General features: G+C 44.2%; 1 protein-coding gene across 3 annotated transcripts in view; it reads right to left on the reverse strand.

The window, feature by feature from the left end:
• Positions 1-9,320: 9,320 nt before the first annotated feature.
• LOC112104784 (V-set and immunoglobulin domain-containing protein 4-like) overlaps positions 9,321-14,612 on the reverse strand; it is a 34,085-nt gene continuing 28,793 nt past the window's right edge. For all 3 annotated transcript variants that reach the window (XM_024197320.2, XM_024197321.2, XM_024197322.3), the window contains exons 7-9: positions 13,493-13,606; positions 12,004-12,025; positions 9,321-10,731 (exon numbers count right to left, since the gene is read on the reverse strand). In XM_024197320.2, the coding sequence (XP_024053088.2) occupies positions 10,518-10,731; positions 12,004-12,025; positions 13,493-13,606 (350 nt within the window). In that variant the 3' untranslated portion in view covers positions 9,321-10,517. The remainder of the gene's footprint in view (positions 10,732-12,003; positions 12,026-13,492; positions 13,607-14,612) is intronic.

Genomic DNA, 14,612 nt, shown 5'->3' on the forward strand with positions numbered 1-14,612 from the left:
TTAAAGCAAACTATTGATCAGATTGTTTCTAAAAGGATTAAGGCAAGGACACTGCATCTGCATGTTTGTGTGCAGAGGAGCGAGGCTGGGGGTGGGAACAAAGGGGACAGGGTTTTAGTGGGGAGTTACATTAAGTTATGGGGGGTGAGTTGTGCCAGCATATGTGGGTATAAAGCTATGTTTGTTCATGGGGCCGGGGGGAGCTTCATCATAGAGCAGGCAGGAAAGGAAACAAAAGGGTTAATTTTGACAATGGAAGAGAATGTTCCTAAGGTCATTCTTGAAGAAATTCATTATTTCTTTCTGAGCTCCCCTGGCTGTACAGCAATAGAGAATTAGAACCCTTTCAACATTATTGCCAAACAGTGCAGTCCAATATAGGAAGGTGACGGGCTTGGGACCATTAATGGAGTGAAGGCAAGAACGCTGCTGAACTGCCACATTGTTTTAGTTTGGTGGAGGTTTTTTTTTGGGGGGGGGGAGGTTCTTTTGTTTGTTTGTTTGTTTTACGCCAGTGAACACATTTGACACTGGACTTTGAGCCAGTTTTAGGATCTGATCCTGCTAATAGTGTAGTCAGTGGCAACCCCCCCATTGATTTCAAAGGGACCAGAATCATATCCTTCATCTTAGATAGGCCTGGAGGTCCCATTTTTCAAATTCAGGTGGAAAATTCCAAATCTGGGTGCTCAGTGATCTCAGCACTTAAATAGCAAGGGTGAAATCCTGGTTCCATTGATGTCAATGGGAATTTTGCCATTGACTTCAGTCAGGCCAGGATTTCATCCCTAACACCTGTTTTAGACACATAGGCCCAGATGCACAAAGGAATTTAGGCTCCTAACTTCCATTATGGACCTGGGCCAGAGACACCAATTCAGCAACATACTTAAGAATGTGAAGCATTGGCTACAATGGGATGACTTATATGCTTGAAGTTGGGCATGTTCCTAAGTACCTTGCAGATTTGGGGTCACAGGTGACTGCGTGATCATTGGAATGCAAAATTACAGCAGGGGTTCTAATTAAGGAGCCTAAATTTGAAAATCCCGGCCTGCTTATCTAAACGTATAATTACAGAAATGAAAAATGCAAACGCTCTATTAGATCATCTTGCCTGTGACCCCATCTGGTGCAGAAATGCGCCCTAGGGTATATGCTCCGGGCCTTTGTCTAGACTAGTACTTTTTAAAAAGCCCCTTGTGTACCCAGAAAGATATCAGCCTTCCTGACAATGCATCCAAACTCCACTTCTGTGTTTGTGGATGGTCCTTGTGTGGGCAATGCAGTAAATATTTCAAGCCCTGTGAGCTAGCAGGGCACTCAGATTAGCTTCTATCTCTGGGCATTGATCACAGCTCCTCATATCCAGCTTCAGTTCACAGATCAATATAGCTGATGTGAACTCAGCAGAAGTCAACACTTGCTTATTTGGCTCCCCTCCTCGCCAATTAAAGGGAGGGATTTTCCTTACCTGTCATTGACAGAAACTCAACCTTTCTTTTTCTTCCCCTCTAGGGCATCACGTCACTGAAGGTTTCCCAGATGGTACGCCCAAGTCCCGCAGTGCTGCGCTCCGTGTATTTGACAAGCTGAGTTTGACACTCAATGTGGTAGAGTGTCAGTTTGTCAAATACCCCAAGTGAAGCATTTGCTTAGCAACACACATCAGCACCAGAGAAGATTGATTATTGCATCTGACTGTTTAATATTTTCTCTCCGCTGAAAATACAAAGAGCTATCTAATAACTGCATACTATGCTTTGCTTCCCGTGCTAGCAGATTTCCTTAGTGCCCCAAATTCAGAAGCATCTGTTTGAACACGCATTTGAATGGTGAGTTTCTACAGAAATAGGGCCAAATTTTTGCTGGCACACTTCCATTGAGTTACACAAGCAGAGAATTTTGCCCAGAATTACTTATTTCTTCAGTCTGTAGCCAAAGACAATGCTAATAACTGAAGTAATGGTAGCAACTAGGAGGTGATGTTGAGTTGTTGTATGACAATGGTTTAGTATATTCAACTAAGCTAAAGGTTAAGGCAGTTGTGATCCCACTTACAACAGCATTGCCGATAACAGAGAATTTCTTCATCAGATATGTTGAAATATTTTTGTATAATCATAGAAGATGGAGAGGAAATAGACTTATAGGGCCGTTATTTCATTTTCCCTCTTCTCCACCAGCCAATATAAGATTATTCCCTGCAGTGAATTCTCCTGTGGTTTGTTTAGTCCAATTTTAAATGACTCATGTGAAGGAGCTTTCATCACTTTGCTTGGAAGTCCTAGTAAAATAAATCTCATGTTTAGGAGAAGTCTCCTTCTCTTCAGCCAGTTACTCCCGGTAAGATCTCCTAGCAGTGTTGCCTATTATATTTGCTGTACCTCTGCCATTGTATTGAAGCTATACTAAGCCAGCTCAGATGAAGAAGACCTATTTATTGGCCTACATTTTCAAAAGTGACTTGTGATTTTGGGTGAGACATCATAAAGAGGTCTGATTTTCAGAGGTTGGGGTGCTCAACATATTTAGAAAATCAAGTCCCTTATGGTGTCTCAAGTTGGACACTCAAAAACTGAGGCCATTGTTACTTTGCTAGTGGTAAAGGGCTTGTCAGAAAACAACCCTTCTCACTGTTACTGGAGCAGTATCAGCAGCCAATTGTGCAATTAAGTTTATATATATATATATATGGTATTTCATCCTTAACTCTCCTTTTTTCTTTAGATTACAACCACTTATTGTAAAATGTTTTGGAGATGCTGAGCTTTGTATGAAGAATGCTATCTGTAAATAAATGGTTTTGACTTTCTAAGTGAATAGCATGCTTCTGATCATCTACATAATAGAACTGCAGTGTGCACCTATATGAGCAAACATGGCTGTAGTCATTCTGACTCAAACTGTCCCTCCTGAGTTTTCTTTCGAGTCCCTAAAGTTGATTCATAGACAGTACTCTCATCTTAATTATTATTTTTATCTGTGCATTCAGTTTTTAAAAAGTACAAGGTCCATTGTTCTGTCTGACTTTCCATCTCTGATAATCCATAGTGTAACTGAGGCATACATTATCCCTAAACCCTTTCTGTCTCTGGTCAGAAGCCATTGGATCAGATCCTCAGCTCTTGTAAACGGGCCCGGCTCCAACTACGTCAATGGAGCTACACCTTTTGACACCAGCTGAAGACACATCTCAGGGTCCATTTTAAGTCCCTCGTGTCCTCTTTTCTAGCAGTTTACCTCAGTCTTTATTCTTACTACTTTGTCTCTCCCCTCCTCTTCTGAAATGTCTAGGAGCAGATCCTTCAGTTTCTTCCAGGCCCTTCCAGGGAGGAAGCAAGGTTAATCTCTCCATCTTTGACATTTTGGTGGGACAAATCCTGCTGTTTCTGGGGCATCTTTTCTTTCAATTCCCATCAAGATCTGTGGCTTCTCACCACCTCTGAAAATCAGGATCAGGACAGACACAAAAAAGCCAATGCACCCCAAATTAGCAAACCCCCTCTGAAAATACTGGCTTAAATGTCCGCATCACAACCCCACTTTGCCTCATAGTTCTCTGACAGACCCATGAACAGTATCTGCCCTGAATCCCACCCTTGCAGTGGCACTGATATCAAGTCAATGGTGTTGCCCAGATGCAACCAAGGGCAGAATTTGGTTCATGACACTTTAACCGCTGCTGCCAAGTATTGTGCGTCTTGTACACAGCAGTTTCACAGAGGAAGCTGCGGTTTTTCTCTCTGCTTTGGCTCAGATTCTGGAGTTCACTGTATTAGTCAGATCATCAGGTGAGTGACCAGTGCAAAGAAAGGAGAAGTTCCCCGGTTATCTGGAGATACAACCCTCCCCCCGGCCACCCCTGCAAACTCTTTTGACTTTCAAGGGAAAATGTCCTGTTCTGGCTGGCTTCTCCCTCCCAGAAATCACCTGCCCACGGCATAGAGGGAAGCAACAGTGCAGGGCCAGAAAGGAAGCTGCTTTGTTCTTTGGGGGACCAAAGCATAGGTAAGGGCACCCCTGGGGCTGCCGGAACATGTGGCAGTCAGGGACAATCAGAGCACAGATCCACTCCAGCCATGCCTGCTCTGGACCTGTCTCAGCCCCTCTTCAGCTTCTTCCTCCACTCTGCTCCCACCCCATCCTTTGCACCGTGGCTTCTGCAGGGGCACCACAGAGCTGATGCTCTTTCCTGGGGGGAATCAAAATTGTGGGCTGCATGGCCCCTTAGCAGCCTCCATGCACCAGCTAGTGCAAAGTAGCCACGAGTGCAGCGGTGAATTTCCTCCAGATGCCTCTTAGGAACATTCGCTTCTCTTTATTTCCAGTGGTGCACAGCTCCTCACTTGTTGATACAAAGCTTCTCCAGTGGTTACCAAGGAAGCATGGACAGACCCTGAGAGCTATTAAACATCATTTCTCAGCGAGTGGCACAGAACTACACCCCAGCACAGCAAGCAATACTGTTTAAATGGAATCACACCCTTACAATTGCTTCAACCCTCAGAAAGGATATGAAAACTGCCCTACTGGAACAGAACCGTGAGATGTTTAGTCCGTTACTCTGTCTCTAATAGTGGCCAGAAACTTTAAAGGCGGTGTTAGCACCCACAGATCCCCTCATTATACAGTACTGTTCCAGGGAAAGTGGGAGAAAAGATAGTTCTTCCCGTCCCTGCCTGTTGATCAATTAATGCCCTGTCACATGAGGACTGACAGCCCCAGAAACGTTGCACTTGCTATCACCACCGCAGATGCTATTGTTAGCTATAAAAGCATCTAAGGCACTTGTTTCACATAAGAGTAGCACATAAGTAATGTCAAGCCACAGGCTAGTGTGGGAGGCAGGAGGGAAGGGGGCAGAGTCTGAAGCACCTTCATGTGCTCAGGCAGATTGCTGGTGAGCAGCTCAGCATGTAAACCCGAGTAAACAAGCAGTAGGGAAGAAACAAAGAGACCGAGACCGAGACAAAGCGATTGAGTCAAGAGCATAATGCAGGAAGCAACACATACAGCTATGACAGGGAGCTAAGAACAGGGCTTCACACACCCTTCCAGGAAGGAATGTTCCTCCCGTTTGGTTTTTGCCAGAGATCTTTAAACTCACTGGGGCAGATTAAAGGAGTAACTGCAGACAAGGGAGGCAGTCCATTTATACATTACACAACACATGTTGCCAACACTCATGACTTTTTGAACCCCGTTTCTTAGAACCCCAGCTCCTGGAATCAAGAGATTCTGCTTTCATTCACAAAAGTAAGTTTTAGCCCTCCTGGTCATGGAGAAAAGCTTGCAAACATGAAGTGAGGGCACCCTGAATGCTCAGAAACCAGAAGGCAGATTAAAAAGAACCCAACATTAACTATTTGTAAAAAATAAAAATAAAAATCCCTTTTTTAAGCCCATCTCATGATTTTTTGATGCTTCAAGCTGGCAGTACTGCTAGGGCATATGAGGTGCTGGCAAAGTGGCTCAAACATCTCCAGTCTCAAGGATCCAGCAGGTTTATTTAAAACAATAAACCCATCAGGAAGGGCTAGAACAAACAGGCCCCTAAGCTCTCAGGGCAGGATGGGCGGGTGGAAGGGTATTCTTACTTCTCCATAAGAAATAAGCAGAGTAGCTTGGCTTTAGGCTAATAACCTAAGACCCTTCCTTCATAACTTACTAAACCTGTTCCTTTCTCATAGGCCTGTCATGAACAGCCCTGCTTACTTCCATGACAAGGGTCAGTGTCTACTCTACCCCCATGGTTTCAGGGCCTGACAGAACCTCAAAGACGAGTGGAGAGAAATCTGTTTGAATTTTTGCTTCAGAGGACCTCATTTCCCTCTCTGAGCTTCCTCTTCTTTTCCTATCACAGGCTAGCAAAAGGCTCTACTCTTTTCTCTGAAAACCTCCTCTTACTCAATCTGTCCTGCAAAACCTACTCCCTGCCTTGCCTCATCTTTTATGGCCACACCCCACCAAACCCAGATGCAGTTGATTGCAGCCCAACCCCACTGCAGCTTTTAACCCCTTCCCTGTCTGAGTAGGTGAGGCAGAAAGGGGAGGCAGACTGACTGATGATCCATGTCTCTTTATGAACCTTTAGAAAATTGCCCATTTCCCAGGTATGTACCCCACAAATGACAGATAAGCCAAGTTGTGCAGACCAGCTCCACAATCCAATCAGAAGTGGAAGATCCCCAGTGAGCTCTGGGGTGTGCAGAATTGGGGTTCTGAGTTGGCCAGCTGCAGGGATGGGCCTGGGACACAAAGGATCTGAATTGTCCATAAATTTGTGACAAAAGTTGGGGTGGGCAGGTTGGATTTGGTGTTCTAGTTCAGCTGTACTGAGAGCTAATTGTTTCCATGGGCATTTCTATGGTCAGGCTGGGGAACTAGTGGGGAAAAGGTCCTGGCAGTTGTGTAGTGGGGGAGAACAGCAGCCCAAGAGGGAAAGACATTGCTTTGGGACAGAGGAAGCTTTGCTAAGTAGTGATGCAGTCTAGCAACACAACAGTGCCATCCATAGCTTAATGTCTCCACTCTGTATCCCCCACAAGTGACCTCGCAGCTAATTGACCAACCCATGAAAGCAGGCAGAATAGTAGGGCCTGTTTGTTGCAGGAAGCACTAAGGAGTCATAGGGATGACCCAGAGGAGCTGGAAGCAGATGTAGTAAATAGGTGAGACTCTTGGGGATACAGTGTTACCAACTCTCATGATTCTCATTGGTGTCTTTCTTAAAGCTCCAGCTTCTGGAGTCAAGTGACTGCATGAGAATCTCAGCTTTCATTTTTTTAAAAAGAGTAAGTTTCTAGTCCTCATGGTTACAGAGAAACCTTGAACACTTGAACCCTAAAGCTTCAAAAGGCAGACGACACATAAAAGGAACTCAAAATATATTATTTTAAACAAATCTCATGTTTTTAAGATGGTTTGATTTTTGGGGACTGACTCATGATTGTTGAATGCTTGGGGTTGGTAATAGTGGGATACAGCAAATCAAACATAAGCAAGGAGCAGCTTTGCAGAATCACCACCTGCTGGCACAGTTTGGTTACAGCATCTAAGGTTCAAGCATAGTAATTGCACACACAGGGCAATTGGATCCTAGCACATTTTTAGAGGGCTCTTCTCACTCACAGAGTCTTTGGAGTGCAAAGAGGCCTTGGGACTGAATGAGGAGCACATTGTACATTGACTGAAGTTGAAAGAAGTCAATCAAATTAAAGTGGAGTCTTTATTCTAGCCACATAAATGTATATTTGAGCTACTTCCCTAGGAGAGAAAGACTCCATATCCCACTCGGACACTTTGACATGTGTTTGGTAGTGGTCTGTTGTGATTACTTAACATACTTAGGTTTTGAATAATAAAAGCAACATGAACAGGCCGCCTCCTTTGGCAGTAGTCGTACTTCTGTCTGCCGATAGCAATGCCCATTGGGAGTTCTGATTGAGAAACAGAGGACTGTGTGACTGCCCCCAATTAGACAGCTACATTTGGGCTTGATGAAGGCCCCTGCTGATCTGAAGACTGAGTACAGCTCAGGCAATGTCATTATAAGCTCCCGCCTACAGGGCCTCCTACCGTCTTTAGGGATGAATAGATGATGTTCTATCACACCTTGGCCTTTCTGCTGACCCTGTCAATTCATTTATTTACCATATTCATTTCTAAGGCACTGATCACCGTATTATCTGGGTAGCATTCACATAATTTAGTTAAGTTGATGTAACACTTTCCAGTGTATTTTTCCTCTGCTCCCCACTTCAGCCATTGCTCGAGGTTGTCAGTTGTGTTGATGGAGTTTGTGATGTCCCCCGGGATTTGAACCGGTGTCCTTGAAGTGAAAAGTTCTTTACTTGCACTGCCAATTCCCTGCATCACTCAGCCCCCTTTAACGTCATTTTTATAAGGGTGATGAAGGAGGCAATTGTTCAGGCTTCCAGGTCAAGAGTAGTTGTGTGGCTAAACAGGGACTCCTAGTGGCCTGAACAAGAAAAGGTTACAGCAGGGAGAAATAAGATAAAGTCTCTTCCAAGTCCCATCTGCCCCCACTTTTCCTCCCTCTCTCTCCTCTCACGCTCTGAGATTTCAAGATCCATCCAGGTTCTATCTACCTGACTGGTGTAAATCAGGACCCGGAGAGCAGCACCAGGTAGGATATAAATCAAGGGTTACTAAAATAAGAGCGATGACCTCCACTGACATGTAGAACACCCTCCATTTGTCTCATGGAAGAAACCCCATTCAGAATGGGTGAGACATAATTGATTTGGAGAGGAAAGGGGAAGGGAGGTGAGGTGGAGGATGTTACTGGAGATAAGCCTTGGGCTTCTCAGCTAGTTGAAAATTCTCCATCAAAGTTTTTCTCAGGGGAAACAAAAATATTTGCATTATTTTTTCATTCAGGTTGGGTTAGTTTTTGTTTGTTTTCTAATGAAAAAATTAGAAAGAAAATATTTAAAATTTTTCTTTTTTAAAAAAAGTTTTTCTTTTGAGGGGAAATAGTCATTTTCTCTCACTTTCTGACTTTTTTCCATTGGAAAGCAGGAGGCGTGTGGGTGGGGAATGAGAAAAAATTAAAAATTAGAACAAAAATTCCATTTTATTTTACTTTTTCCTCAGTTTTTCCAGTGGCTTAACTTTTCCCTTCTTTTATTAGTAGAAAAAGTAATAAAGTGAGAGAAAGTAGGTTTTCCGCACAAAATGAAACAATCTTTTAATTTTTTTTTTAAATTGAAAATGTTTGCAAAATTTTTCATTAAGAAAACAATACATTACCACTACAAATTTCAACTGAAGAAAAACATTAATTTCTTTTAATTTGTGTGAGCGTGTGTGAGAGAGAGTGAGAGTGAGAGAGAGAGAGAGAAATATTCTTGTCTTTTTTAACCTACTCCACTGGGGCTACTAAATGATGGTTACTGGATTGGTGGTTGGCTGGTTTTGCTTTACAGCTCAGGAGAAAAATCATCCTGCCTTTTGTGCTCCAGCTGCTCCTGGTCAGCAGGTGGAAGCAGTGGTGTGGGGCAGCCAGCATTGCCCTGTCTTTGCACAGTACCATTTCTGTGTGCACAGCTGCAATGCATTCTCAGTGGAGTTGCAATGGTATAATTAAGAGCAGATCTGACCCTGGCTCAGCAGGTCTGACAGCAACACAAAATAGTAAAACCTTATTTGTGTCATTAGAGTAAGTAGCTGTGAGCTAACCTTTAGGACCCAAACTCTCACATCCTCTTGTGCTGTCACTACAATGGCAGGCAAGCTGCACGTCTGTGAAAACTTGTGTGAAGAGACTGTACCAGTGACTGTGAAAACACCATCTAACTTTATTTTGAGTAGGGCACGCTGTACCCCAAATCACTCTGCAGAGTTACATCAGACAAGAGAGCAAGGGGAATAAATTGCAGGAAACAGAATGAGCGTACATTGGATAATGAAAGACCAAAGTGGTCAGAGTCAAGATTCAATAGACTCCTTGAGACCCCTTTGCAATTACCATGGGAGAATATTAAAATACTCAGCACTTATCAAGCACTTGCTATGTTTAAGGCACATTACAAACATGAAAGCCTCACAACATCCCTGTGAGATAGGTCAGTATTAATATCTCCATTACACAGATAAATAACTGAAGCAGATTGGCATGTGTCTCAATCTAAGGTCACACAGTGAGCCGGTGTCAGAGCCTGTATTAAAACTCAGGAGATTCTGGTTCCCAAACCCTTGGCTCATATCACTAGACCACCCGTTTCGTTCCCCTCTAAACTCTGACTCAGGATGACAAAGTCCTGTAACATTCCTATTATATTGTGTTCCTATTCCCCCCACCCTAAAGTCAAGCTGTAGTATTTTCCCCAACATCAACTCTGATTTTCCAGAAGAGAGGCAGGAAAGAAAGATGCTATTCTTTCTTCTAGCAAACAATCAGCTCCAATCTGACACACCCTGGACATCAACCAAACCCTTACGGACCCTTTACCACCCCACCCCAAATCTTGGGGAGAAGACCTGAGTGCAAATAAGATGTAAAATCAGTGGTTTAATGTAGTGGAGGAAGCCAGAGAACTTTCCTCCTTTTAACAAAGTTCCCTGGCCCTAAGCATTCAGTAACTTTCTAGCCAGGGAATGTACACTTATCATTATAGATCTTTTTATTGTTTTCATTATCATTTGTTAGGTATGTTACAATCCACTATCTACCTTGATCTGCAGCTTCAAGACTTTTGTGGAGCCCCTTTAGCCCTGATCCCCATCCTTCAGGATGCTCACAAATTAATCACTGCATAAATCAGTTAGATAACTGCTTTGCTGAGGGTTTCTGCAACAAAGGCCAGAGCTCAATTTGCTAAAGAAGCAGAAGGTGACACAGTTCCCCCTGAACAAATAAACGAATGAGTTTAGAATATTTACCAGAGGAGAAGACAGACGGGAAGGAGGGTTTCCCTTGGTGAAGGGTCACCGTTGAAGCTGTCCAGCTCTATCTTCTGCACTCCTGCTTGCATGAAAATGCTGGTTCCCTATTGAACATCCCCCACTTCATATTCCGATTCCATTGCGTTCACAAGGAACTTGTATTCAATGTTTTCCTTTATGCTTATTGTCTCATATTCATTCTCTTTCACAGGCTGTGTTGTGTAGTTGTTTTTGACCGTGGGTTTTCCCTCCTCATACATGCACTTGCCATTGACTCCTGAACAAGTCTGTCTTCTCGCGTCATTCCTCGTGTTTTGACTGAAACAAAAGTCCAACATTAATGGGAGGAAGGAGCCAGGGGAGACTCGACATCTTCAGATTCTAATCTCATTTAAACCAGAGCAGGGTAAATCCAGAGTCATTCCACTAACTTCAGTGGAGTGACTCTGGATTTGCAGTGGGGTATTTGAGATCAGGCTCTGGGCCTCTGCTTTTGAATGACAGAGGAATATTAGCTGTGGAATAACAAGACTCCTGATACTAATCCAGGGACGTTATGGGAGGCTGTGCAAGTTGGTTTAAAGAGACATGCAACAATGATGAGAGAGTCACATACAAAAAAGTGGCAACCAAGAACAATCAGCAGAGAATTTGGCTCCAACGTTAGCTGACATTACCATACTGACCTCAATGGGGCTACACCCATGGGGAATTTGGCTGTTGGAGAATAAACGATAGAACAAATAGTGGACAAATTGCAACACATGGACCAAATGCAACTGATAAAGTTCTCTGGCCACATCTTTACAGTGAAGGTGCAACCAACGAAGAGCAGTCCCATCATGCAGTGCACAATATTGGTCAGAGTTAGACCTTATTTTAACATACTGCTGTACAAACTTCACTGATAGAATAGCACCTGGACAAATTTCATTGGCAGAATATCACACTGCAACATACACTCATATGATCACTTTCCTTGGCATCTGGATAAGTAGTTCCCACATTACGTATTGTTTTTATTGTCGGGGCCTTTAAATTGGCACTTGTCTTGTGTATGTGTGTCAGTAAATGGAAGAGTAGGACACAGGGGTTCAAATTTAGGATTAGGATGGTCCAGGGAGAAATACCAGGGAGTAATGGAAGGAGGTTCAGCAAAGGACAGTTTGGATGAACATCAGGAAATGGTTCTCAACGGGGAGACCCATTCAACTGGGATATTATCCCAAGGGAAGAGCTAGAAATTCCTGTTCTTTAGATTCTGGACAAAACACTGTGAATTCACTACAGAGGAAAATCATGCACTGGTCTCTTTGGTGAAGGAACAGAGAATCCAATAGGTTTTTTCCAACTCTAATTTTGGTGTGATTCTAAGATATCATTCAAGAACATTTCTGTCGCTGTCCCCTGTGTAAATAACTAAACCTTCATGCTGTCAATCACATACACCATTAAGCTATTCAAACCTCTTCTCCTGTATAACCAAAGAGGACATTCATTCTTCACTTGGCAAATAGTTTTCCTGCCACAGAAATCAATATTACAACACCAGAAGTTCTCTCAGCATGACAGATGATGAACCTTACTCACTATGTTACTTCATACGGATTATCTGAAAAAAAGAATAAAACACAAATGTGAAAATTTTGCATTTTTATTACCCCACAGAGAAAATCAGTTTTATTTAAAAAATGTGCTCATTGAAAGAAGATTTAATAATGATAAATGGCACTTACATAGCACTGTTTAAAGTTTTCATAGTACTATACAGACATTAATAAATCCACTCAAGCACCCTGCTAAGTAAGTTTTTTGTTACCATTTTACAGATGGGAAAATGGAGGCACAGAGTGGTTAATGACCAGCTGAAAGTCACAGCTGAGCTGGGATTAGAAACCAGGAGGTCTCACCTCCCAGCCTTGTGTTCAGTCCGTTACATCTTGCTGCCCCTCCCTGACTGATATTTCTGTACAACAATTATTGAAAAAAAATTGCCATTTCTGAAATGAACACTAGAAAGCTCTTACGATTGGGACTGAATGTATTGTGCCCGCCCAGCTAAGGAGCAGACACTAAAGTGGATTTAGCCTCTGGTGACTGGTTATCTGGGGCCAGGAGCGGCGCCAGGGTTTTTGCCGCCCTAGGCAACAGCGCTCCTCCTCTGAGCAGTCGGCGGCGGGGGTCCTTCTGCTCCGCATCTTCAGGGCACTTCAGCGGCGGGTCCCGGAGCGAGTGAAGGACCCGCTGCCAAATTTCCGCCGAAGTCCCGGAGCGGAAGGACCCCCCCCCGCCGCCGAATTTCCGCCGAAGACCCGGAGTGGAAGGACCCCCCCCGCCGCCGAATTTCCACCGAGGGCGGCAAAATGCCGCCCCTCAAATCCTGCCGCCCTAGGCGACCGCCTAGGGTCGCCTAGTGGAAGCGCCGGCCCTGTCTGGGGCCCAGATTCTCTGTCTCCTGCACATGACCTCTCTTGGTCTCTTGTATGCAGGCAATGGCTCCACCAAGTGAGGCAAGAGGAAGCGGTTACCCCCTGATTCACCAGTAGGATCCATGTTGAGCTGGTCTCAGCTAGGAATCACCTACTCAAGTTCTACAGTCTGTAGGAGATATGCTGAGGATTGGTGTCAACTGGAGGCTGCTTTTAGAGAATGGAACCATGCTGATTTCCTAGCAACCATCTCTGGGGTACACACTTGCAAGATGTGCATTCACAGTCCTGCAATGGATAGACAGTGTACCCTCAGTTCAGTGCTCATAGGAAATCTAGGAAGGCAGGCACTGTGATTGTGATTACCCTGTCCATTCCCTTCCTTGATAGAACATGCCTGCCCCCTTGTGTTCAAATATGAGAAGTGACTCATTTTCCTTTCGTTATATTGCATCAGTATTCTAATTTGGGGCCAGCTCATTCCTTCCAGTCTATATGCTGGATGGAGGAAAGCTGCTTAGATTATTTCTTCTTACTGAATGTCCATGTATGTAAGCTAGGCCAGTGAGTAGCCTGTGGGAGTGCAATGTGACTACTGGCCTGCTGGGAAGACCCCATCTATCTGGAGTGAGTTACACCTAATCACTCACCCTCCTTGGTCTTTCTCCTGCACAAGACGACAGCGACGACAACAAAAACCACAGCCACACAGAGCACAACGATCAGGATGAGGAGATAGAGGGGCAGGCCGGTCCTCCGCGGGGCTAGATCAAAACAGCACAAGCTGAGGTTTCAAGCAAGGAAGCAGTTCTGCTTTGTAATTAATAAAAACAGCCACAACCATGATGATGGACCTTTCCCTTGGGAGCTGAATGTACTGACTGAGGCCTGGGTTATGTGGTTTTTGTTTCTGTCCCTTCCTCATACTGAGTCAGCCAGCTGGGCCAAAGGGGCTCAGAGCTGAGGTAGTGGTTCAGTCCAATCTATTGTCTCACAGCTGGAGTTCCTGCACTTGCCTCCTGCTGTGATATTGTGGTTCATGGTCAGCATCTCCACTCAGAGATGAAAGGAAGCCCCTGCTGACTGAGAAAGTAGGAGCTGTGCAGAGCAGAGCTGTGCAAAACGTTCCCATCCAAACATCAAACCATATGAAACTCATCTGGTTTGGGGCCTCATTAAAACTCTAGTTTCAGCTCATCTCATCCAAAGTGTCACCACGGTTCACAGATATTTTGAGACACGCTGGGTTTTGTCTCAAAAATCACGTGATATCTACTGTTTCACTGAAAAACTAGGCAAATCATGACAGTTGAGATTTTCAGTACATTTGAATCCTGAAACTCAAAGCAAACATCAGGATTCGGACAAACCCACATGGACCGGAAGCTGGGAAGGAGGTGAACATAAGAACATAAGAATGGCCATACTGGGTCAGACCAAAGGTCCATCCAGCCCAGCATCCTGTCTACCGACAGTGACCAATGCCAGGTGCCCCAGAGGGAGTGAACCTAACAGGTAATGATCAAGTGATCTCTCTCCTGCCATCCATCTCTACCCCCTGGCAAACAGAGGCTAGGGACACCATTCCTTACCCATCCTGGCTAATAGCCATTAATGGATTTAATCTCCATGAATTTATCTAGTTCTCTTTTAAACCCTGTTATAGTCCTAGCCTTCACAACCTCCTCAGGCAAGGAGTTCCACAGGTTGACTGTGCGTTGTGTGAAGAACTTCCTTTTATTTGTTTTAAACCTGCTGCCCATTAATTTC

Source organism: Terrapene carolina, unplaced genomic scaffold (assembly GCF_002925995.2).
Source record: "Terrapene carolina triunguis isolate 2854851 unplaced genomic scaffold, T_m_triunguis-2.0 Scaffold131, whole genome shotgun sequence".
Taxonomy (NCBI): Eukaryota; Metazoa; Chordata; order Testudines; family Emydidae; genus Terrapene; species Terrapene triunguis.